The sequence below is a fragment of the Mastigoproctus giganteus genome, chromosome 12 (assembly GCF_048544385.1).
Source record: "Mastigoproctus giganteus isolate SK-2022 chromosome 12, ASM4854438v1, whole genome shotgun sequence".
NCBI classification, from domain to species: Eukaryota; Metazoa; Arthropoda; class Arachnida; order Uropygi; family Thelyphonidae; genus Mastigoproctus; species Mastigoproctus giganteus.
This window is the reverse complement of record NC_143586.1, coordinates 8,534,351-8,558,458: the sequence shown is the minus strand read 5'-3', so window position 1 is coordinate 8,558,458 and position 24,108 is coordinate 8,534,351. Positions and strand designations below refer to the sequence as shown.

Below are 24,108 nucleotides of genomic sequence, written 5' to 3'. Positions count from 1 at the left end.
TCTGCTTTGTATGCCATTCATTCAGATGACCTTAGTCCTAGAGCCTCATGAAACTTGGTGATTAGATAATGAAGATAGATCTCTACATGCTGACCTGATGGAGTGCATACCTAATAAAGATTTTTGCCCATTCATGTCTTATAATTTGTGGTGATTAAACTGACCTCTTGGGAACCCATTAGACTCAAAAATGACTAGATTAAAGACTGGAGGCGTGAAACTTGCTTGCCGAGGATACTAAAAATATTAGTTTCTGATCTCATGCTGATCACACTAGGAATTTAGCATACACTGACAGAACAGCATTTCATTGCCTCCTTCAAGATAATTTTAATATACAATGGATATGTCTATTTCTTTTATGTCAATTAAACACACCCACTCATCTACCAAAAAAATAAATAAATAAATAAATAAAATAACATAATAATAATAATAATAATAAATAAATAACTTTATTCTAATAGAAAAAAAAATTAACCTATCTAATGTTGCTAAAATGACACCAGGATATCAAATTTTGATTTTCTAGCTTTGTCTTTCTTAATTTTAAGAAAGAAAGAAAGAAAGAAAGAATTAGGTCAAAAGAAGGCACACGGTATTAATAAATGTAGTAGAACCCTATTAAGAAGTTTTCCAAGGGAGTGGAGGTTTAAAACTTCTTATGACAGAAAACTTCTTAGAAGGGAAAATGACTTAAGGGTATGAAATATTAACTTCACAAATAAAAGTGAAAAGAAACACATAAGTTAAAGATGATTTTAAGTACTATTTCAGAATCTATAAATATTTTACTGTGCTTATGGGAAGTATTTAACCAGTATAATTAATAATAATAATATATAATAATTATATTTTAGAAATAAACAAGGAGTTACCTTCTATTCAGTCAGTAGGGTTTCTTCTTTACCAATTTTCCTTATGTGAATAAATTACAAAATGATACGTAAAACCAGATTACATAATTTAAAATTCATAATGTGTTCCTCACTATTGACACACAGGTAGTCCAATACTCCAGGATCACAGTGGTGAAACCCAACCCGACCCCAGGAATATCAAAACCCCCATGCAACCTTTAGCGAAGAAAGACATTTTGTCATAAATGAGAATTTGAAATACGAAAGAAATACTATTAAAATTAGATAAAAGTACGATAAAACAATGAATTTAAAATGCACTAAAAATTCCTCCCCTCCGAAATTTTTAGTGCATTTTAAATTCATTGTTTTATCGTACTTTTATCTAATTTTAATAGTATTTCTTTCGTATTTCAAATTCTCATTTATGACAAAATGTCTTTCTTCGCTAAAGGTTGCATGGGGGTTTTGATATTCCTGGGGTCGGGTTGGGGTTCACCACTGTGATCCTGGAGTGTGTCAATAGTGAGGAACACTATTGACACACGGGTTTTAAACGTTACGAGTTTTAAATGATTGAAATTATGTAATCTGGTTTTAACGTATCATTTCGTAATTTATTCGCATAAGGAGAATTGGTAAAGAAGAAATCCTACTGACTGAATAAAAGGTAACTCCTTGTTTATTTCTAAAATATCAATAGAACATAGGAAAAATTGAGCTTATGTAAGCTCTCATTTATGTAATAATAATAATAATAATTAACAATTATTATGTTCATAATCAGTATAATTAATAATATTTGTAGCATTAAAATAAAACTGCCAAGGAGGAATGTATAATTATGGCCAATACAGTAGATAGACAAAAATATGGTTATTCTTTAAAGAATTACCAAAAATACTAATGGTAATCTACAGAAATAAATAAAGTATTATAAATTCAGCTTTCAACATACCTTAAAAGGTCACATTTACAATGAGACACAACACTCCACTAGGTAATTAAGAATTGTTGTTTGTTTGTTATTTGGTTTTTAGGAGCATTAGCAACTAAGTCCATATTGCTCCGGGAATATGCGGTGGTCATTCCCTGACCTTTCCGCATCCTCCGTATTTGGTGGTGACGGGCTCGAACCCCGGTCTAATCAAGAAGCGTGTGCTATGCACTGCTGCTGCTTCCCACCTGGCTATGGAGGCGCCAATTAAGAACTGTTCAGAACCATCAGAACTTAATGGAAAATGTTTCATATGGTTAATACTATCCAATTATGGATATCGATGAAAACAATTCCAATATATCACTTCCATTATATCAAAATGTTTACACTAAAAGGGTTTTAGGGCTGTAAGCCTCAGATCACAGAAAATTCACTAATTGAACAAAAATCTTTTTACCTGGGAAACTTCTTACGTGGGAAAACAATACATTACAATATATAAAGTTCATAATGGGAATTAAGAAACCAAACCTAGTACACGAAAAACTTCTTATGCAAAAATTTCTTATCCGGGTTCTACTGTAGTTTAACAGCTATTTATAAAATAGCTCTTACTTAAAAATTAATACGAACAGTTTTCTGAAATTAAATATGATGTACACAAAGTTGGGTAGCTGTAAGGGAAATTTTATGGCACACTGACAGCCTGGTCATAGTATTCCAGTTCATATATGTTATCTTCTCCCTTCATAAAAATACATTTTCACTGTTTGTGAAAATGTATTTTTATGAAGGGAGACTTAATACATTTGCTACCTTTTATATTTGCAAGGGTCCTTTATGTGTGCCTTGGAGCACTTCTCTGGGGCACTGAAACAAGTATGCAATGCTTTTTCTGAAATGGATTTCATCTGTGAAGAATCATTGCACTGGCATTTGTTGTTTGTAGTGTTCTATAATCAACAGATGCATACGAATGAGATTCAGAATCCGCATCACTCAAAAGAATTCTATTTCAGTATCACATGACATATTATAAAGATTTGATTCAACGTCATCAGCTTCAACATACTGTCCATCCCTGTTCTTTTCAGTCCTGATGTCCCAGGCTGTGGATCTCCATTAAAACAACCCTTTAGGGTAAACTTTGATAGGAAAATACTTTTTAAATAAAATATTTTCAACAACCTCACAGTAAGGATGATGCTTTGTTTTTCACAAACTTCTTCTTCAGGTTCTGTGTTCAATTTGAACATTGGAGACCAACATTTTCCAGCCAATTCTGTCTCTTGCTTTGTGAAAAAGTTTTTGTGTTGTAAGACTCCCTGTCCATTCTTTGATGTTATCAAGCCACTTTTTTCTTTGTCTTCCTTTTGCCTTTAATTTTCCCTTGCTTCACAAAATAAAGAATTAAAATTCAGCAATATTAACCATCAAAAAATTTTACTTTTCTTCTTGTGGAAAATACTAAAATAGACAAAATAACTTCCAACATAACTATTATTGAACATGGGCAGTGGTAGACTGCACAGAGGAGACATTGTTGACCATGTGATTATCATATAAAGCCACTTTTTGATTGGCAAGTTATTTTTTTCCCTTCACAAGAAGTTTTACATAATGCTGTTCTAAAAATATTCATGCAGCTATAAACATTTTAACCGAATATGTACAGAACAGTTTGTGCAATTCTAAAAAGATCAACACATAATTTGTAAAAAAAAAAACAAAAAACCTGCACAATTACCTATTCTAAGAAATCCGCTGTACATTATTTACTCCCAATTATAGTTTTTATATATGTTTGTAATGCTACTCATTGTTATATTTTACAATACACCATTTTTACAGAAACACAATGTTGTACAAGTGGGACAGTAAATTATTTTTTGCGCGAGTACCCAACATTTGCTTTCTAAAGTTATTTGCGTGTTTGCCCTTCCAGTATTTCTTGTTTTGTCACTGCACTGACTGAAATAAGATGCTCCTTGTTAGATACATACGTGCTGTTCCTTAAAAGTGTAAGGATTAACTTGTTTTTTGTTGTTTGTTTTTTGGTTTTTAGGAGCATTAGCAACTAAGGCCATATTGCTCCGGAGATATGCGGTGGTCATTCCCTGACCTTTCCGCATCCTCCATATTTGGTGGTGATGGGCTCGAACCCCGGGTCTAATCAAGAAGCGCGTGCTACGCTCTGCTGCTCCTTCCCACCTGGCTACGGAGGTGCCGTAAGGATTAGCAAAACATTCCCTGTCTTTTATTATTTCGTTGGCTTGTTTTAATATTTGTTCCTGTTTGTCTGTGTTACTTCAACTTTATTACTTTGTTCCTGTACCAATGCACCCACCCTTTGTTATAAGTGATAGATGTGCCCCTTCCTCTGTTTGAAGAGTACTGGTTCCTAATCTATTACTTTCGGTTTCCTCTTAGCTATGCTCTGAAACAGTCAGAAAACTGTGATCACAAGCCAAAACAGTGTTGATTTTACTATTTTCTTTTTTTAACAATGAACAAGTTCCTTGTAAGGAGTATTCCATCCACGAGTGCAAGTACTGAAAGTGATGAACCTAAAAAAAAAAAAAAAAAAAAGAAACAAAAATTAGTGTACAGACAGTATAGCGATAATTATTTGTCTTTTGGTTTTTTCTGGTGTGGTAATAAAACATGCCCAATCCCAGAGCGTCTAGTATGCAGAGAAAAATTCAGCAATGCTGCTATGTTTCCCAGTAAACTGAAACTAGCATTTCTCAACAAAACATTCTTCTCTGGTATGCAAAGATATCAATTATTTTCGATGGTTGTTGCAACAAAACAAAAAATAGGCAACGTTCATCAGCATGTGTTTTGGAAAAAGTACAGGAAAGTAGCTATAAAGTAGCTGAACTTATCGTAAAGGCCAAAAAGCTACACAAAATAGCCAAAACTTTGTTCATGCCAGCTTGTAAAGAACGGACCTCTTCCTCGCCCTACCGCATGAGATCGAATACAACAGAGGGATAGCAACCAATATTAACCCCATGCCAACTTGTCCCAATACTTCCCCTTACCAAAACGTTTATCAGCAATAAACTACATCCTCTACAAACAATCATGTTACTATCTGAATATCAGTTCATCTGCTTGACCGAAACCTGGTTATCTAACAGAAGGCAACTGGATGTAATAGGCCAGCCTCTCGATTATCTCAGCCTCCATAACTCCAGGGATAACAGACGCGGCGTGCTGTATTCATCTAGTTTTAAACAATTGAGATTTCAGGTGACAAAATCAGATAACTTCGAAGCCCTATGTGCCACATTTAGAAAGGATGCCATACTACTACAAATTTGTCTGGTGTACCTACCCCCCGATCATACAGAAGATTCCTGGAGTGAACTACAAGCATGGATAGCAGCCAACCTAGCCCCCAATACCCCAACCTTCATTATAGGTGATTTTAACATGCCTACGCCTAGACATAATGAAGCCACTAGACATGATGGAGCTAAACATATCTACGATCTCAGAACAGTTATTGGTACATTTGGCTTAGTTCATCAAACCACACCTCCTACCAGGGGAAACCAGACACTGGATCAGTTATTCCACAATTTACTGATCCAGACACTGGATCAGTTATTCCACCTTAATCTGACCACTGAACATTTTACAGCTTCCCTTCTGATCACTCTCCCATCACGTTTGGGGTCAATGTTACTAACGACTCAAACGCTGGCGAAGCATTCGGGAATGAAGTGCTGACCAAAACAGTATACTCCATCAAATACTTAAACCCAGAGATCATCTTGGCACGTCTCACAGAAATAAACTGGAAGGATCTACAGCAAGAACCAATGGACATCGCAATATCTAGCCTTGCTAACCAGCTAATTGAAATTGCCACTCAAGGAGCATCCAAGCAAATAAAATTATCTGACAGATCCAATGCATGGTTCAATGCTGAAGTCAGAGAAGCATTCAAGAGGAAACAAAAAACTTTCAGAAAATGGAAAAAGTTTCAATACTCAGCTGACTACCAGATGTACAAGAAAGAGCAGACAACCTTCCTTAAATACAAAAGAAAAGCAATCCGGTAGCTGGAACTCAACAGAATAAATCACTCCAAATGTATTGCATGCAAATGCAACAAAGTTTTCCATATGGAAGAGAAGGTATTTCAGGAATGGGTATCTTTGACTTTCAACGAGGTGCCATCAGACCCAAAAATCCCAAAACTGGGCAATTTCCTCATACACTCCAGGCAGCCCCTTTCAACTATATCTCTAACAAAGCAACACCTCATAAATACCATCAATAGATTTCCCAATAAAACTACAATTGGTCCTGATGGTTTTCCTCTATTCATGGTTAAAGTGTGCAGTGCCTTCATTGTAGAGCCCTTCTGTCAATCTTTAACCAGATATTAAATTCCGGATCAATCCCAACAATAGAATCACTACAGGGTACAACCCATACCCAAAAGAAGAAACCCTAAGGAACCTAAGGACTTCAGACCGATCTCAGTGGGCTTCACTCTATTAAAAGTGTTTGAGAAAACTATCTTATCAGCACTGATCGAACAATGCTTCTCTCATAGACCCAAACATCTGCATACCGTGATCCCCAAAAGATCTACATATACAAACTTACTAGACACCCTGTTTAAAATTCAAACTGCTCTCAACAGTAAATCTCAGCTGGATGTCATCTTCCTTGATATTTCATCTGCTTATGATAAGCTCTCAATTCCTGCTCTCATCTACATCCTGGAAAAATACTTTGGCATTACAGGAAGCCTGCTAAAAGCCATCAACCTCATCCTTACGCCAAGACAACTCATCATCAGCCATAAATCCTTCAAACAGGAGCGTGTTATAACGCGGAGAGTACCGCAGAGAGGTGTCCTGTCCAGTTTATGGTTTGCCTCGGCCCTTGAACCTTTCCTCGCAAGGTACACTGATTTCTCATCATATGCAGATGACCTCAAATTATATATAAAATCAAATGACCCTGAACAAACCCACCTGATAAATCAGCGAGCCGCCATCCTGATCAACAGCCTTGTAACCTATCTACTGCAGATAGGTCTGGAGCTAAACATATCTAAATCAGCCCAAATTACATTTACAAAAAAAGAGAATCAAAAATGACATCACAGCCTATCACAACGGAGTGCAGATAAGGAAAGTGAAGTCTCACACTGACCTCGGCTTGACTTGGGACGAGGGCCTCACTTTTCAAAACCATTTTTCGACCGTGAAAACTGACTTTTTCGGCGATGTGGGCAATTCGACAAGAGCTGACGGGGTTATTCCACGTTGATGAAGTCGGAGGATACGTCCAGCGGTGCCTACAACCAATCGCACTATAAGCATCACCAATCTGGTCTTCTGCACCGACCTCGTACATAAACAGATTCCTGGCAGTAGAGTACTGGGTAATGCGACGGATGAACAGGGTCACAGGCAGCGCATTCACCATCTCCAGGGCTGTTTTATATGCCAACTGAAATATCACTCCCTGGAGAGTTCACATTGCATCCAGGAATATTCTTCTTCTGTCTCAGATGCTAACTGGTGTGATTGATGCCCCCAGTCTTCACAGAGTTATCGCTACTCCACGTGCTGGACACAGTAATGACAATCCCTACTTACCGTTGCATTCTACACTATCCAACCTATGCTGTCTGAAGAACTTCTTTCCGAACAATGCAGTCCCCCTTTTCAATACATTGGCAATAGATCCTGTGAAATACTATGAAGGCAAGCAGTACAGAATGAAGAGCCTCTCTGAAGCTTACAGCTTGCTTGAACTATAGAAGTATGAAGAAGAAGCTTGAATAGGAAGAAATGACCAAAATATAAAATAGCTGTTGGACATCTACTTTTAAATGGTACTGTGAATAATTTCCTCTTCTAAAGTTGTCAATAATTACATTCTGTAAATAATACTGTAAATGATTCGCACTTCTGTAAATATTGTAAACATGATTTGTAAATATTGCATTGTAAAAATTGCCACTCTTGCATTTTTGTACACCCTTCTAGCCGGTTGGCTGTGTAAAAGGGGTGAAAGCAATCACTTGCTATTAATAAATGGATTTAATAATAATAATAATAATAATAATAATATGATGGTGAAAATAGTCCTGGGCAGAGAAGCTGCTAATGGAATTTCAAAAATTCCACTCTCAGCAGACACAATCAGTTGCCAAGTCAGTGATATGTCCAGTGACACTGAAGACATTATGAAGGAGAAAATCAGAAGTTCTCACTTCAGATCGATGAGTCCACAGATGTTAGCAGTCATACTCAATTTCTTGCCCATATTCAGTTCATCAATGGAGATGTAATTGCAACAATTTTTTTTTTTGCAAAGTACTACCCGAGCGAGCCACCAGTGAAGAAACAATTCATGTTACTAATGAATACATGCTCCACAATGAATTAAATTAGAAGGATTGTGTTAGTGTTTGCACAGACAGAGAAGCTTCCATGACAGGTTGAGTTAAAGGCTTTGTAGCTAAAGTGTGCGAAGTGAATCCTGACATACGATGTGACCATTGTCTTATTCACCATGAAGCCACTGTTGCCAAGTCTTTGCCATCTGCTCTGAAAGTTGTGCTGGATGAAGTAGTAAACTTGATGAAATCGTGGCCCCTCAATTTGCGGCTTTTTTCCATTTTGTGTCAGGAAATGGGATCTGAACACACCACACTCCTGCTATATACAGAAGTACAGTGGTAAAGTGTTAACCTGCCTTTTTGAACTTAAGGAGGAGGTACAGACATTTTTAACAGTTGGGGGGCATGAGTATGCAGAGTTATTTGCAGATGATGAATGGATGACTAAGTTGGCATATCTTTCCGATATTTTCGTTCACTTGAATGAGCTGAATTGAAAAATGCAAGGCAAGAACAAAAATCTTTTTAAGAGTATGGACAAGGTTCGAGGCTTTCAGAATAATCTGATTTGTGGATACAACACATTGCAAATGGGTCATTTGAGATGTTCCCAACTGTATGGCCGCTTGCTGCTGGTAATAAAGTGGTGATGGACTTCATTAAAGAACATTTAGATAACTTGTAGCAAAAGTTCAAGGATTATTTTGGAGAGAGCGCTGAAGATTTTGACTGAGTTCGTGATCCATCTGTTGTGAATTCGAAATCTCTTCCGATGAATGTACAAGAGGAACTAAGATCTGAAGGCGGACAGAACATTGTGATTACAACATCATGAAGTGCAGTTGGACACATTTTGGTTGTCAATAAGGAAAGAATATCCGGCTAGCTCCAAGATGGCAATTAATGTGTTATTACCATTTTCGACTACATATTTGTGTGAACTGGGCTTTTTGACCTTGACTGAAATAAAAACATCAAAGAGGGAGAGAATCAGATCCATTGAAGAAGAAATGAGGCTTGCACTGTCAATGATTCCGCCACGCATCAGCCATCTGTGTTCAGCAGAGCAGGCACAAGTATCGCATTGAGGGAATGCATAGTTATTCTGTTTAATACTAACAGAATTTTTTTTTGGCTTTGCTTTTATATAGTGACTTAGGGTTCATAAAATGTTAATATACGCATGAGCCAATTTCTGTTGGATTGCTGGAACAATAATAATTGATTCTATTGTGACTTATATCATATTTATATTAACATTGCCATAAACTATGCTTTTTGGGAGCTTAACATTTTGATGTGCCGTGTTGTGTCATGGTTAACTTAAGGTGTGCTGCGAAGAGAAAAAGGTTGTGGAACACTGCTCTACACAGTGTGATTGATGCTAAGCAAAATCCCAGTTGTAATGCAATAGTCCAGTGGTTTTCAACTGGGGTGCCGCAACAACATTCTAGAGGTGCCGTGCAATTTGGGTTTAAGTTACTTAAAGTTATTATTATTATTATTTATTTTTTTTAATTTGTATATTTATTTCATTATGAAAAGGTGTACAGTATCCATCGTACCATATATTTTTAATTTTGTAGTGATCTTTATTTAGTACCTCTATATAAAGAAAAAAATATTATATAGGTATATATATTAAAAGGTCGAAAACCACTGTGTTAAGTATTTCTTTTGGCCTAGAGGTGCCGTGAAAACATTACTGGGACATTAAGGGCACCGGGAAACGAAAAAGTTTGGAAACTTCTACAATAGTCCATTGTTCAATCAGTGTGCTGATATCGTTCACGCCATTTCTTTCACAGTGTTCATTTATTGACCACAATTCAATGGATGCATATCTGCAATGAGGCACAAAAATTGCAATTCATTTGGTCACAATTTTGCCTTGGGCAGAGAACATGTTAAAGTTGAAGACCTTTAAGGGAGTCCTCCAAGGGAATGAGAAAAATAGGCATTAATTCTAAAGCATATTATATTATTATATTGATGGTTCATAAAATCAGCAGAAGAACAAATAGAAGTTTGAACATTAAATGTAATTCTACCAATTCAATATACAGGGTATCTATAAATCACTCACCTGATTATGAAGCTTGATTAAAATTTTATTGCAATAAGTATCTTAAAATGGTTTTCTGCAGTTATCAAACAAGTGAATGAGTATTTTTCTCACGTGGTTGGTGGCCAGCAAGCATTGCGACAGTACAGCATTAAAATGCTGACAGTAGGAAGAAAGCAATATGCATGTTGTGGCTGTGGGATACCAAATCTTCAGTGACTGTAAACAGATGTCTTCAATGGGAATTCCAGAAAGATTCACCTAGAGAACAATCAATGAGACCAATTTCAAGAAACTGGCAATGTACTGCACCACAAAGGAGCAGGTAGGCCTAGCATATCTCCAGATAAAGTTTAGTAAATTCAGGAAGTGCTTACCTGAAGTCCTACAAAATCTATCTGCAGGGCAAGCCTGCAACTGAAAATACCGCAATAACACTGTGCAGGGTTTTACACAAGATATTGATACTTTATGCTTACAAAGTGTAAATCACCCAAGCAATCAAGCCTCACAACAAACCACAATGAGAGAATTCACCGTTCACATTCTCAACCATATAGATGAAGATAAGCACTTTCTGGAAATGCTGTTTTCAGTGATGAAGTGACTTTCCACCTGACTGGTAAAGTTAACAGACACAATTGCCACATATAGGGATCTGAAAATCCTTACTCAGTTCGAGAACACAAGCAAGGTAAATGTGCGATGCACACTGTCCTTCAGCCAGGTGATTGTGCCATTTTTCTTCCACAAAATCACTATTAACTCTACAAATTACCAAGGTATGCTCGAATTGTATGCTGCAACTGGAGCTTGCGCAAGTGAGTTTTCTTCAATAAAAAGTTTCCTAACCAATGAATTGGCTGGGATGGTCCCATTCCATGGCCTCCTTGTTCCCTAGATATCACACCTAAGGATTTCTATGTATAGGGCTAGGTAAAGGACAAGGTGTATGCAAAAAAACTTAACATCACAGAGGTGGGAGCCATGTTGTATGAAATAATGAAATTTTTGGATTTGATATACACATAGCAAGAATATACCCAGCTCTTTGGAAAAACTGGTGTCGACAATGCCCCATGCATATACACTACTCAGACTCCCTCCAGTCTTTGCAGGGTAGAGTCAACAAGATTATACACTAGCTGATCTGGATGCTTTCCAGATAATTACCAATAGGTTCGGTCTGGTGGACTATATAGTGGCCAACTTGCGAACACTGTTTTAGAGCTGTACCCATGAAGCATAAGCAAGACTGAATCTCAGCTTTTTTTTAATCACCTACCAGGTGATGATATCCATAAAAGCAATATTAGTTACTTTGGGTTGATCACATGGACAGATGCATACATTTTTAAAGAGCCTAAGCACAAGTGCTGTCGTCTTCACCTGAGGGACAATGTTATTCCCAGATGGGCAACAGTAAAATCTAATGCAGAGTAGCATTATTTTACAGAACTATTTCAATTATTAGTTTTTCATAGATGTGCAAATTTTATTTGCGTTACAATAATATTCATTAAAACGAAAATTTTTTATAAAAATAGTAAATCTGCAGGGTGATGAAAAGTTATTTCATTATACTGAATATTTCATTACTCTGGAGTTCATTACCCAACAGATTACTCTATAAATTTTTGATAGTTAGTATTTAGTAAGTTTTAGTATTTTCATTTTTGAATTTCATTTTAAGTCAGCAATAAAATGTTCATTTGTTTTATATGAACAGCTTAATTTTTCCCTAAGTAAGAGTTGCATCCTCAGTGGGGTGTGGGAGCAGTTTATAGGACCATCTTAAAAAGAGAGAAGACTAAATAAATTCATTAGCATGTAGAATATAATTAACCAAAAATGGTATCTCCACAAGCAACAAGTGTAATTATTTTATAATTTACCTTCACAACAGAAAGGTAGACAGGAAGGCCTTGAAACTGCTGTGCTAAGGAAGAAATAAATCCTTTCCTACAACCGTAAAGACTATGGCCATACAGTTCATCAAGAACATCTCCTATCTCGATTTGATCCTGTTCTTAAAATACATATAAAACACTATGAATCACAAATTAAACTCATACCTGCAAGCCATTCACAAATTATTTTCAATTTCTTTGAAAAATCAATAAATTTACATAGTATAATTTAACTGTAAGATGCTATCTATATATGCACATAAAGGATACCGTAACACATTGGAAAATTAAAGTAACTGAAATATTAAAAATAAACCATCAGGGAAAAACAACACGACACCTTCCACTGCACCTATTCCTTCCTTGAATTTATTTAAGATATCAATTTCCACAACAACAACAGATGGAAGTTTGTTACAGCAATCAACCACTCACTGGCTAAAAGGCAATTTCCACACATGTATTCTACAACTGTCTTTCCTCAATTTGAATTTAAACACCCTCAGGTATTTAATCTGAGCAAGAGGAAGAATCCCACCATCATTGAGCTTACTCAAACCAATCAAGGCCTTATCACCTCAATCAGATCAGATCACATCACATCTCATCACATCTCAGAAGCTGCAATTTGCAGAACTTAATCCTTTCTTTGTGAGACAACCCTTTGTTCCCTCAGCAATCATTGTTCTTCTTTATACTCGTTCCAGCAGCTCTACATTCTTCTTACAATGAAGCCTCTAGACCACTATGCAGTGCTGAAGGTGTGGTATGACCACTGCCTTATACAAAGGGATAATCACCTGCTTATCAGTGCTAGAAAAATTCCTATATAACAATGACCTCATGAGCTGCCCTGGCAGCCTGTCTGCACTGCTCAAAAAATTTCATATCTGACTGCACAATTACCCCAGGAGTTTTTCATTCTCCACTACCCTAAGTATTGTACAGCACAGTTGGATATTACTCTGGGATTACTGCTACCGATATGCAGTACTTTGCATTTGTCAATGTTAAACTTCAGTTGCCATCTCTAGTCCCATCTCCCCAACTTTTCTAGATCCTGTGGTATTAGCATACTGTCTTTATCAGCCCTGCCAACCTTCATATCGTCTGCAAAATTGGACATAAAGCTTGCCATACTTTCATCAAAATCATTGATAAATATAGAAAACAACAATACCTTAGCACCAAACCATGGGGGACTCCACACACCACATTAGTCCATAAAGAGCAGTGTCCATTGATTACCAATCTCTGTCTTCTCCCACTCAACCATCCCTTTCTCCATAGTAGCAACTTGCCCTTAATGCCACACGACTCTGATTTGTACAGTAGTCTTCCATGTGCAACAGTATCAAATGTTTCCTGAAATCCAAGTATATCATATCAAAATTATTTTTTGTATCCAGTTCCTTTGAGATTACAAAGTACAGGCTGGCCTCGATTAACGCGATTAATTCGTCCCGTGAGCGCATTGCATAAAACGGAAATGCGTTAATCGAATATAATAATCAATAGGAAAAATTATAATTGGTCCTTGACCTTCTGGAATGTCCATAAAAAATTTTAAAAATACCTTTTAAATAACTTTTTAACTGTATACAATGTAAAAGATAATAAAAATAATTATGGAATTAAATGTTTATTGCATAAAACAGCAGTTCCCAAACTGCACGCCGCGGAATATTTTAAATTTTCGAGGGAAACACAGCGATACTCAACATCTGTCGGACACCGCGCGAACTACTAGCTCGAGGTAGTTCACAGTTTCAGCATTTCTTATTAAGTTGTTTGGACCTAACTACTAAACGGAACTCTCAGGTATTTCTTTTGGTCTGGGTGCCCCTTGAAAAAATTACTGAGACACTAAGGGCATCATGAACCGAGAAAGTTTGGGAATCTCTGATATAAAATACACAATGAAGAAATGACTGTTGCAGAAATATTTGAACAGGGTTGCCTTTCTCTTTTCATCAATCAATTTCCTATAGCCAACAACAATATTCTCTGCAACAATATATCGCAGAGAACCTCTGCGATACGAAAGATTTCATCTAATTCTTTTACCGTTATCTCCTTCGCGGTAACATTGTCATTAGGCTCATTTAAAAATTTGAATTTTTATGCAAGTGTGCATGGACTTTATTAGCAGGAGACAAACAAGTAACACGTCTTCTTCCGATGGTTGATGGAACACACTGAAGGGGGAAAGAAGGCAAAAGTTTGTTTATTGACCGTAGGACTTGCGGTAAACTTAACGTGCGATACAAATCTTTTTCAACTATCGCATAAAAAAAAAAAAAAATCACGTTAACTGGAAATTTGCATCATGTAAAGTGAAAACTGGTATAATTTTTCAAATAGCGTTAACTGAAAATCGTGTTAATCGAACTCGCGTTATGCAAGGCCTGGTTGTAGTATGAATTGACCTCTCCTGTATCCAAGTATGCTCTCATAATTATGGATATAAGGGTTTGCTTATTTCCTATGCTGCCTCCTTTTATATAACTGGATAGATCCCATCCACCCAAGTTGCCTTTAAAATGTTTACCCACAACAATTTCTCCTCCCCTATCCTCTCAGCTATTACAAAACCATTTAGCTTCCTATTAGAGTTGAATAATCTTCTGGCCTCCACTTCCCCTACAGAATTCCTCATGTGAGAATGTAGTTTGCAAAAAACTCATTCATTTTGTCAGCCACCTCAGCAGGATCATCAACAGTTGAACCATAAATATCCAGTGGACCAATCTGATTCATCAGTTTCCTTCTAGAGTTTACATATGTAAAGAACTCTTTGTTGTTTTTCTTTGCATCCTTTGCCAAGGATTTCTCATAATCTGCTTTTGCCTGCCTAATCTCCTTTGTGCCTTGGTTACAGACCAGCTTATACCTATCTTAGGCTTCCATGTCACCCATTAATTTATGTTTCCCATGCATTTTTTTTCTCTGACACATGTCTCATTAGTTCATCTGACATCCATTTAGGTCTAAACCTTGAACAGTACTTATTAGTTGGTATGAAAAGCTTAGTAGTTTATAAGATTAATTCCATGAATGCTTCCTATTCAGAATTTGCTGTTAGTAACATCATCAGTTGGTCCCACTGTATAGAATTTAAAAAGAACTGTCTGTGACCACTGTAGTCACCTTTACGAAAGAAAAATCTCATCCCTTTACCCCTGATGGTAGATATATTAACATCAGCATTAGTAGAGGCATATGACGCAAGAAAGTAAGCTTATGCAGCATCACCCAAGAAGAAGAAAAAAACACACTCCCATTTCACCCCTCCGTTCATTCCAAGTACCTGTCCAGCTCAGCCTTAAATTTATTTAGGCTATCAACTTCCACAACAAAGGATGGAACTCTGTTCCAAAAACCAACCACCCACTGGCTGAAGGCAAACTTCCGCACATCTATCCTACAACTGTCTTTCCTCAATTTGAATTTATGCCCTCTCAAATGATTATTCTGAGCAATTCCATCAGCATTGGACATGCTCAAACCATTCAAGGCTTTATACACCTCAATCAGATCACCTCGCAGTTGCCTAGTCTCCAGACACTGTAATTTGAAAAATGTAAGCCTTTCTTCGTAAGAGCAACCCTTTGTTCCATTCACTAATCTTGTTGCACTTCTCTGTACTCATTCCAACAGCTCTATATCATGAGTTACTCTTGTGGATGGTCTGCACTGTTCAGAAAACTTCATATCTGCCTGCACAATTACCCCCACGTCCTTTTCATTCTCTACCACTGTCAGTGTAGCACCACAGAGTTGGTACGTCACTCTGGGGTTGCTGCTTCCCATATGCAGTACTTTACATTTGTCAATGTTAAACTTCATTTGCCACCTCTCAGCCCATCTGCGCAACTTTTCTAGATCCTTTTGCAGCAGTGTACTGTCATTAGTGTCCTTAACAACCTGCCAACCTTCGTATCATCTGCAAACTTGGACATTAAGTTTGATATACCATCATCAATATAATTTATAAATACAGAAAACAACAATGGACCCAATACTGAACCCTGAGGGACTCCACTAATAACATTAGTCCACGATGAGCAGTGTCCATTGATTACTACTCTCTGTCTTCTCCCCCTCAACCACCCGTTTATCCATAGCAGCAATTTGCCTCCAATGCCACACTGCTCCAATTTGTGCAACAGTCTTCCATGTGCAACAATATCAAAAGCCTTTCTCTTTCTAAGATCCAAATATATAATATCAAAGTTATTCCCTGCATCCAGTTCTTTTGTAACTGCAACATAGTATCCAATCAAATTGGTCAGCCAAGACTTCCCCTTAACAAAACCATGCTGTGTCCAAGCTATAACTGAAGTCTTGTCTAGATGATCTTGCAGTGCTTCTTTAACCAGTGCCTCCATTAATTTTCCTGGAACAGAAGTTAAACTCACAAGTCTATAATTACTTGTGTCAGCCTTTGATCCTCCTTTGTGAATTGGGGTCACATTTGCACATCTCCAGTCTATGGGTACCTCCCCTGAGTCCAAGGAAGCTCTCATAATTATGGATAAGGGTTTGCTTACTTCTTTTGGTGACTCCTTTAATATAACTGGATAGATCCCATCCAACCGAGGTGCCTTTCTTGTGTTTATCTTCAACAATTTCTCCTCTACTTTACTCTCAGTTATTACAAGATTATCTAGCTTACTGCCAGAGTTGAATACACCTCTGGCATTCCCCTCGCTGAATAACTCCTCATGTGTGAATGTCAATGCAAAATATTCATTTAGTTTGTTAGCTACCTGAGCAGGATCATCAACAGTTGAACCATCAATATCAAGTGAACCAATCTGATTCATCCCCTTCCTTCTAGAGATTACATAAGTAAAGAACTCTTTGCTGTTTTTCTTTGCATCCCTTGCCAAAGATTTCTTGTAATCTGCCTTCGCCTGCCTAACCTCCTTTGTACCTTGGTTACAGATCAACTTATATCTATCATAGGCTTCTGTGTCACGTGTTAATTTATATGTATCCCATGCATTTTTCTTCTCTGCCCTACGTCTCATTAGTTCATCTGATATCCATTTAGGCCTAAACCTTGAACAATATTTCTTAGTTGGTATGTAACGCCTAGTAGCTTTCAAGATAAGTTCTTTGAATGCTTCCCATTTTGAATTTCTGTTGGTAACATCATCAGTTGATCCCACTGTATAGAATTTAAATACTGTCTCAGACCATCGTAGTCGCCTTTACAAAAGCAATAACCCTTCCCTTTACTCCTGATGGTAGTTACTTCTTTGAGTAAATCCCACTTCAGCACACTGTGATCATTGCCACCTAGTGGTTCCTCTATCTGCAGATTCTTAATGCATGAAGAATCACTACTGATAATCAAATCAAGAGTATTACTCCCTCTAGTTGCCTCCCGAACATTCTGATGTAGAAAACAATCATCCAATAAATCCACAAAAGCCTTGCTAGTGTGTGAGTGACCAACGCACAAATTCCAGTCAATATCTGGGAAATTAAAATCCCCCATTATAAGACTCTCTGATTTACTGGCCCACTCTATTTCCCTGTACAGTTTCTTATTATACTCTCAGAGTCATTAGGCCTATAGCACACTCCTACTCTCAATTTTGATCTCCCAGTTACACCAAACTGACTCGACACTGCACTGTCGAGCGATCTCGACTGGCTTCACTTCCTTGGTTTTATGTGTTTCTTAACTAATAGTATAACCCCTCCTCCCTTCCTATCCTGTCTATCCTTTCTGTAGACGTTGTACTCCCCAAATTCCAGTTCTGCATTCCTTATATCTGTGTGACACCACGTCTCTGATATCCCAACGATATCTGCCTTTAATGCTTTGAACAATTCCTCAAATTCATCAAATTTATTTACCAAACTCCTAGCATTGGTGTACACACAAGTATACATGCACCTGTTCTTTTTCTTAGCTACCCTAACACAGCATAACAGCATAACTATATGCAGTATAACTGCAGCATATTACAGCATAACTACATGCAGACAAGAGATTATTCATGTAAATGTTGCTTTCCAGATGATACTGGAGAGGTCCCCCCCATTTCACTCATATTATCAACACCCTCACCATCAGTCACATTATTCATTCCTTTCTATTCGGGCATTTTCTGTATTCATTAAGTAGATTTTGAGTGGACTCAGGGCAGGCTCCAAAATTTGTGGGACCCTGTTCAAGAATTACTTGTGGATCCCTGGGGTTCCATGCAAAAATAAATATGGGGTATTTTTGTAATAGTTATTCTATAATTTTTTATTTTTTCAAATTTTATACAGTATTCAAATTTTACAGCTCTTGGAGTGATGATAACGTGGGTAACCAGATATTCAGATGACAGTAGGCTCATTGATAGAAATGTGGAAAAGATGCAGATGATATTATTATTTAGATCATTTGAGTGCGGGGCCCTGTTTGACAGAACCAGTTGAACATGCTTGTGGCCAGCCATGAGTGAACTGTCTAGCTTATCCAACTTCTGGTCTGTAATATTTTGTCAGTGGTCTTTTAGGTGAAACTATCCTTTCCCATATTCATGCAGAACAAGGCTGTTTACCAACTGAAATGAGTGCTACTTGGGTCAAATTAAGAGACATCTGCAAGACTACATGGATGAGCATTTCACTTCTGTTCAGGAGGGGGGAATAATTAGGATTTCCCTTTGGTTGATAAATTTTGGGGTATGGGACATGCATTTGATCCTAACCAAGTTTATGTGGTGTATTGTATCCATTAGCCACATAGTTGCCATTGGCTGGAATTATTTTATATTACTACCACCTTCACTTGCTTTAAACATAACATAGGCTGCATCAAATCCCCTTTTTTTGAGCAAGTCATTACCTAGATAGGCAGCAGATACCATTAGTTGCAACCAGTTACATGATCTTCCCATCCTGCAGTGATGCTTCATTCAAACATATATTTCTATATATTCTTCTATATTTCTCCTTTCTGCTAAAGGAGAAATATAGAAGTGAAAGTATAATTCTACCCTTTCATAAAGGTTAGAAAACTGAGATGGGCTGGACATGCTATTAATACAGATGACAGAAGATACATTCATCAAATCCTCAAAGGAATCCCAACTGAGAAAAGGAAAGCTGGCATACCACGCCTGAGATGGGAGGATGGTATAAAGAAAGGCAGTGCAATTTGCAGATAATAGAGAGTTATGGAATTTAGCTGTCAAAGCTCCCTTGCAGCCCAAACACCATGAAATGAGTAAGAAAGTAAGTAAGTAAGCAGTGCTCTATATTTATGGTTGACAAAGATATCCTGAGATGTTGAAAGCTACCATTTGTTTTATTCCTGCTTTCATCTTGTTTTTACATAATTTTTATATTTTTACTTAAGCAATTTTTGTCATTTTATATATAATTACTTTTATCTTTGTTCATTTTAGTTTGGTTGGAGATATTAAAGAATTTTTGGATAATATTAAAAACTTAATTATAACAATTGAAACAAACACTGCCAAAGAAATTAGCATTTTGTTAATTAGAAATATGATCCTTGATAAAAAAATAAATAAATAGATCACAAAATATCCCATTTAATGCAATTCTGAATTAAATGGGGATTACTATTCTACTTACTAGGACAAATTTAAATTTCTAATATATACTGATTCTTACGCAAGAAAATTATACTCACATCTTCAGCTGCTACACTTCCTTCTTCCACTTTGACAACTATTGCTCTTCCCTTCACATATCTGAAAAATCGAAATTAAATATGGAATTAAATCAAAATTCAAAAGGGAAATTAAACACAATTAAATCAAAATTTAAAAACAGAGTTATAAGATATACATGTCTGTCAAGAAACAAATGGTTTTATGGCTTTACAAAACAACAAAACTTTAAGAACAATTACTAAAAAACTATAAATGTTTTTTTATTAATTCCAAAAAAAAATTATAAAACACTCTATAAAGAACTTAAATTAAATTCTACTAACTGATTTAAACATAACATTTACAATCCTTGCAAGTCATGACCAAAATGGAGACTATAGCAATAGATGTAAAGGAGATGCAAGGGAGACAATAGCAATATATGTAAAGTCGAGTCTATTCCATATAAAGATACTTATCCAGAGTGAAAGCTAGCCTGTGCTGGCTATATTCCTTAAAAATTGGTGGATATTCTTTTAATAGTGATATTTCCTCCACACTCACCCTCAAACTTTTCTAGAGCAACATGAGCTAATATGACTAACTAATAGAAAAACTTATCTGCAGAAAGAACTAAACTTCCAAATTAATTTTACAAATATATGTGGTCTCACTTATAATCTCAAGGATGTCCCTTTCCATCTAGCATCTGCCATATTCTACTTGCGTTTTTAAAACAAATTTCACTTACCATCTCCTAATTATTTGCTTCCCTTTCCTTTCACTTTAAAGCTGATACTTGGGCATATATCCTATGATTCCTTGTCAGAGACTTCAAGCTTAACATGCAGAATTTGAACATATGAATTGACCTTGGTTTCCAGAGTATAAAGAGAACTCTTTTTTTTTTTTAATCTGCAATGCCCTTTTTTAATCTATTTTGGCTCACAACCTCTTTACTCCACTCTGTCAAATTAATTTGTAGCTGGCTTTTTCACTCAACAAAATTATAAATAACTCAGAACTTTCTTTCTCTGAAACTTGACTTTCTCTAATTAACTTTCCAAATAGCAATATAATTTTCTTTGGTGATTTTAATGTTCACACATTGCTTAAATTTTCTAGTTGTATGGACTCAACCTATAGAGATGTTGAAGCATGTATTACCATTGTGTATTACCCTTTTTTTTTTTCTGTTTTAAAATATCTGTTACTCCATTATTTTGCCTATTTTTTTGCTTGTATATGTAGGGTATTAATTTTATATGGGGTATAAAATTAATACCAACAAAAAGAAAAAAAAAGAAAGAAATAAAAAGGATAACCATCCATGTTCTTTATTCCTCACATACATAATGACCTAGCTGACCTCTGAATTTTCCCAAGTTGTAGGCCTCAACTGCCTATAGAAGCAATTTATTCCAGTAAATAACAATTGCTTGCTAAAACCTTCACAAAATCGAGTCTGTTACTCTTCTTCCTTAATTTTAATTTATGGCTATCAATTCAAACACCCAGTTATAACCATGGAAATTTCACCTTCATTCATTTTACTTATCATTCTGGGCCAGATCCCATCTAAGGTGATTAATTAACAAGCACTGTAGCCAATATATTTGCAGTCTATCCTATAGGCACCCTTCAAGCCAAATCTCACCTAGTCAGAGCAGGAGGAAGCATGCAATCAGCACTGAGCTTGCTCAATACGCTTTGCTCAATTAGATCACCTCGCAGGTGCCTAGTCTCCAAATGTTGCAATTTGCAGAACTAAGCCTGTCTTGATAAGACCACCATTTCATTTCCTTCACCAATCTCATTGCCCTTCTCAGCAGATCAACATCCTTCCTAAAATGAGGCCTCCAGAGCTGTATGTAGTGCTCAAGATGTGGCCTAACTATTGCCTTATACAATGGGTTAATCACTTCCTTATCCCTACAAGAAAAGTTTTTGTATATCATACACAAAACTAACATTCTGTTCTGGAAGCCTGTGTGCGGTACTCAGAGAAATTCATATCTGACTGCACAATTACCCCCAGGTATGTTTCATTTCACATTACACAGTATCACACACTTGGTATGTTAATTTTGGATTGCTGCTGCCTACATGCAGCACCTTGCATTTGTCAATATTAAATTTCAACTGCCATTTCTCAGCCCATCTGCCTAATTTTTTTAGACCTTGTTGCAGTACATTACCCTTACTACTGTAAATAACCACCCTGGTAAACTTGTTATCATCTGCAAACTTAGACATTAAACCTGATACAGTCTCATCATTATCATTAATAAATATAGAAAAAAAACGATGGGCCCCAACACCAAACCCTGTGGTACTCCACTAATAACATTAGTCCACGAAGAGAAGTGCCCATTAATAACCATTCTCTATCTTCTTCCACTAAATGATGGCAGCAACTTGCCTTAATGCCACACTCCTCCCATTTTTACAGCACTCTTTAATGCAGTAATATCAAAAGCTTTTCTGAAATCTAAGTATATGATAAGAAAATTATTTTTCCATCCAGTTCCTTTGTTACAGTATCATGATAGCCAATCAGATTAGTCAGACAAGATCACACCTTAACAAATCCATGCTGTGACTGAAATAACTGCATTCCATTTTAGCTGGTTTTGCATTACTTCTTTAAAGAGAGGCTCCATTATTTTCCATGGGGGAAGTTAAAGTAACAGATCTGTAATTACTCATGTCACCCTCTGTGAAGTGGGGATACAATTGCACATCTGAAATCTGCAAGGATCTCTGCTAAATCCAAACATTCCCTCAAAATTATGACTAAGGGTGTGCTTAGCTCCTTTGCTGTCTTGTTTAATATAACTGGATATATTCCATCTACTCCAACAATTTCTCTTTCACTTTCTTCTCCATTATCAAAAAATCATTTAGCGCCCTGTTAAATTTTGATGAACTTCTGGAATTCTCCTTCCAAAAGAATTCATCATATGTGAATGTAGATGCAAAATACCTATTCAAGAGTTTGTCAGAAAACTGAGCAGGATCCTCAACAGTTAAACTACTGACATCAATATGACTAATGTGACTCAATCCCTTCCTTCTACTGTTATTGTAAGTAAAGTCTTTGCTACTTTTATTCACATTCTTTGCCACAGATTTCTTGTAATCTGCCTAACCTCCTTTCTGACTTGATTACGGGCTAGTTTATATCTACCATTGGCCTCTGCTTCATCTGATAATTTAAGTGCATCAAATGCATTTTTCTTCTGTGCCACAAGTCTCATTAGTTCATCCTATATCCATTTAGCTCTAAGCCTGGAATGGTATTTCGTAGTTGGTATGAAAAGTCTAGTAGCTTTTACGATTGCTTTCATGAATGCTTCCCATTTCAGATTTGCTCTTGGTAACATAATAATATGGCCTACTATGCAGAGTTTAAACACATATAGGTAGAAATTTTGTGAGACTAATGTAGTCACCCTTAAGAAAATAAAAGCCCTTCTCTTTAGCCTTGACAGTAGTTACATTTTTAAGTAAATCCCACATCAGCACACAGTGATCACTGCCACCCGAGAGACTTCTTACCTGCAGTTTCTTAAAGCATGAATAATCGCTGCTAATAATCAGATCAAGAGTACTGCTTCCTCTTGTTGCTTTTCTAACATGCTGCAATATTTCCACAAAATTTTGCTAGTGTGTGTGACCAAGCACTGGGGATAATTATGCTGTCAGACATGAAATTCTCTGTGCAGTGCAGACATGCTGCCAGGACAGTTCATGGGGTTTTATCAATGATATATAGAGACTGCTTGAAGGGATAAGGAGGTGATTATCTCTTTGTATAAGGGCATGGTAGGCCGCACCTTGACTACTGTATATAGGTCTGGAGGCCTAACTTTAGGAAGGATATAGATCTACTGGAACAGGTGCAGAGAAGGGCATTAGCATTAGTAGAGGCATATGATGCAAGAAAGCAAGCTTATGCAGCATCAGCCAAAAAAAAAAACACGATCCCATTTCACCCCTCTGTTCGTTCCAAATACCTGTCCAGCTCAGCCATAAATTTATTTAGGCTATCAACTTCCACAACAAAGGATGGAAGTCTGTTCCACCAACCAACTACCCATTGGCTAAAAGCAAACTTACCGCACATCTATCTTACATCTGTCTTTCCTCAATTTGAATTTATGCCCTCTGAGGTGATTATTCTGAGCAAGAGGAAGAATCCCATCAGCATTGAGCATGCTCAAACCATTCAAGGCTTTATATACACCAGTATATAAAGTGATCTCAAAGCGAGGTGATCTCAATCAGATCACCTCGCATGTGCCTAGTCTCGAG

The 24,108-nt window shown here is 36.7% G+C and overlaps 1 protein-coding gene across 3 annotated transcripts in view; it reads right to left on the bottom strand.

Annotated features, from left to right (window-relative positions):
• Positions 1-24,108, bottom strand: part of LOC150076660 (uncharacterized) — a 349,756-nt gene that overhangs the window by 139,233 nt on the left and 186,415 nt on the right. For all 3 annotated transcript variants that reach the window (XM_090386112.1, XM_090386111.1, XM_090386113.1), the window contains 2 exons: positions 19,830-19,890; positions 12,143-12,271 (listed from right to left, as the gene is read on the bottom strand). In XM_090386112.1, the coding sequence (XP_090242238.1) occupies positions 12,143-12,271; positions 19,830-19,890 (190 nt within the window). The remainder of the gene's footprint in view (positions 1-12,142; positions 12,272-19,829; positions 19,891-24,108) is intronic.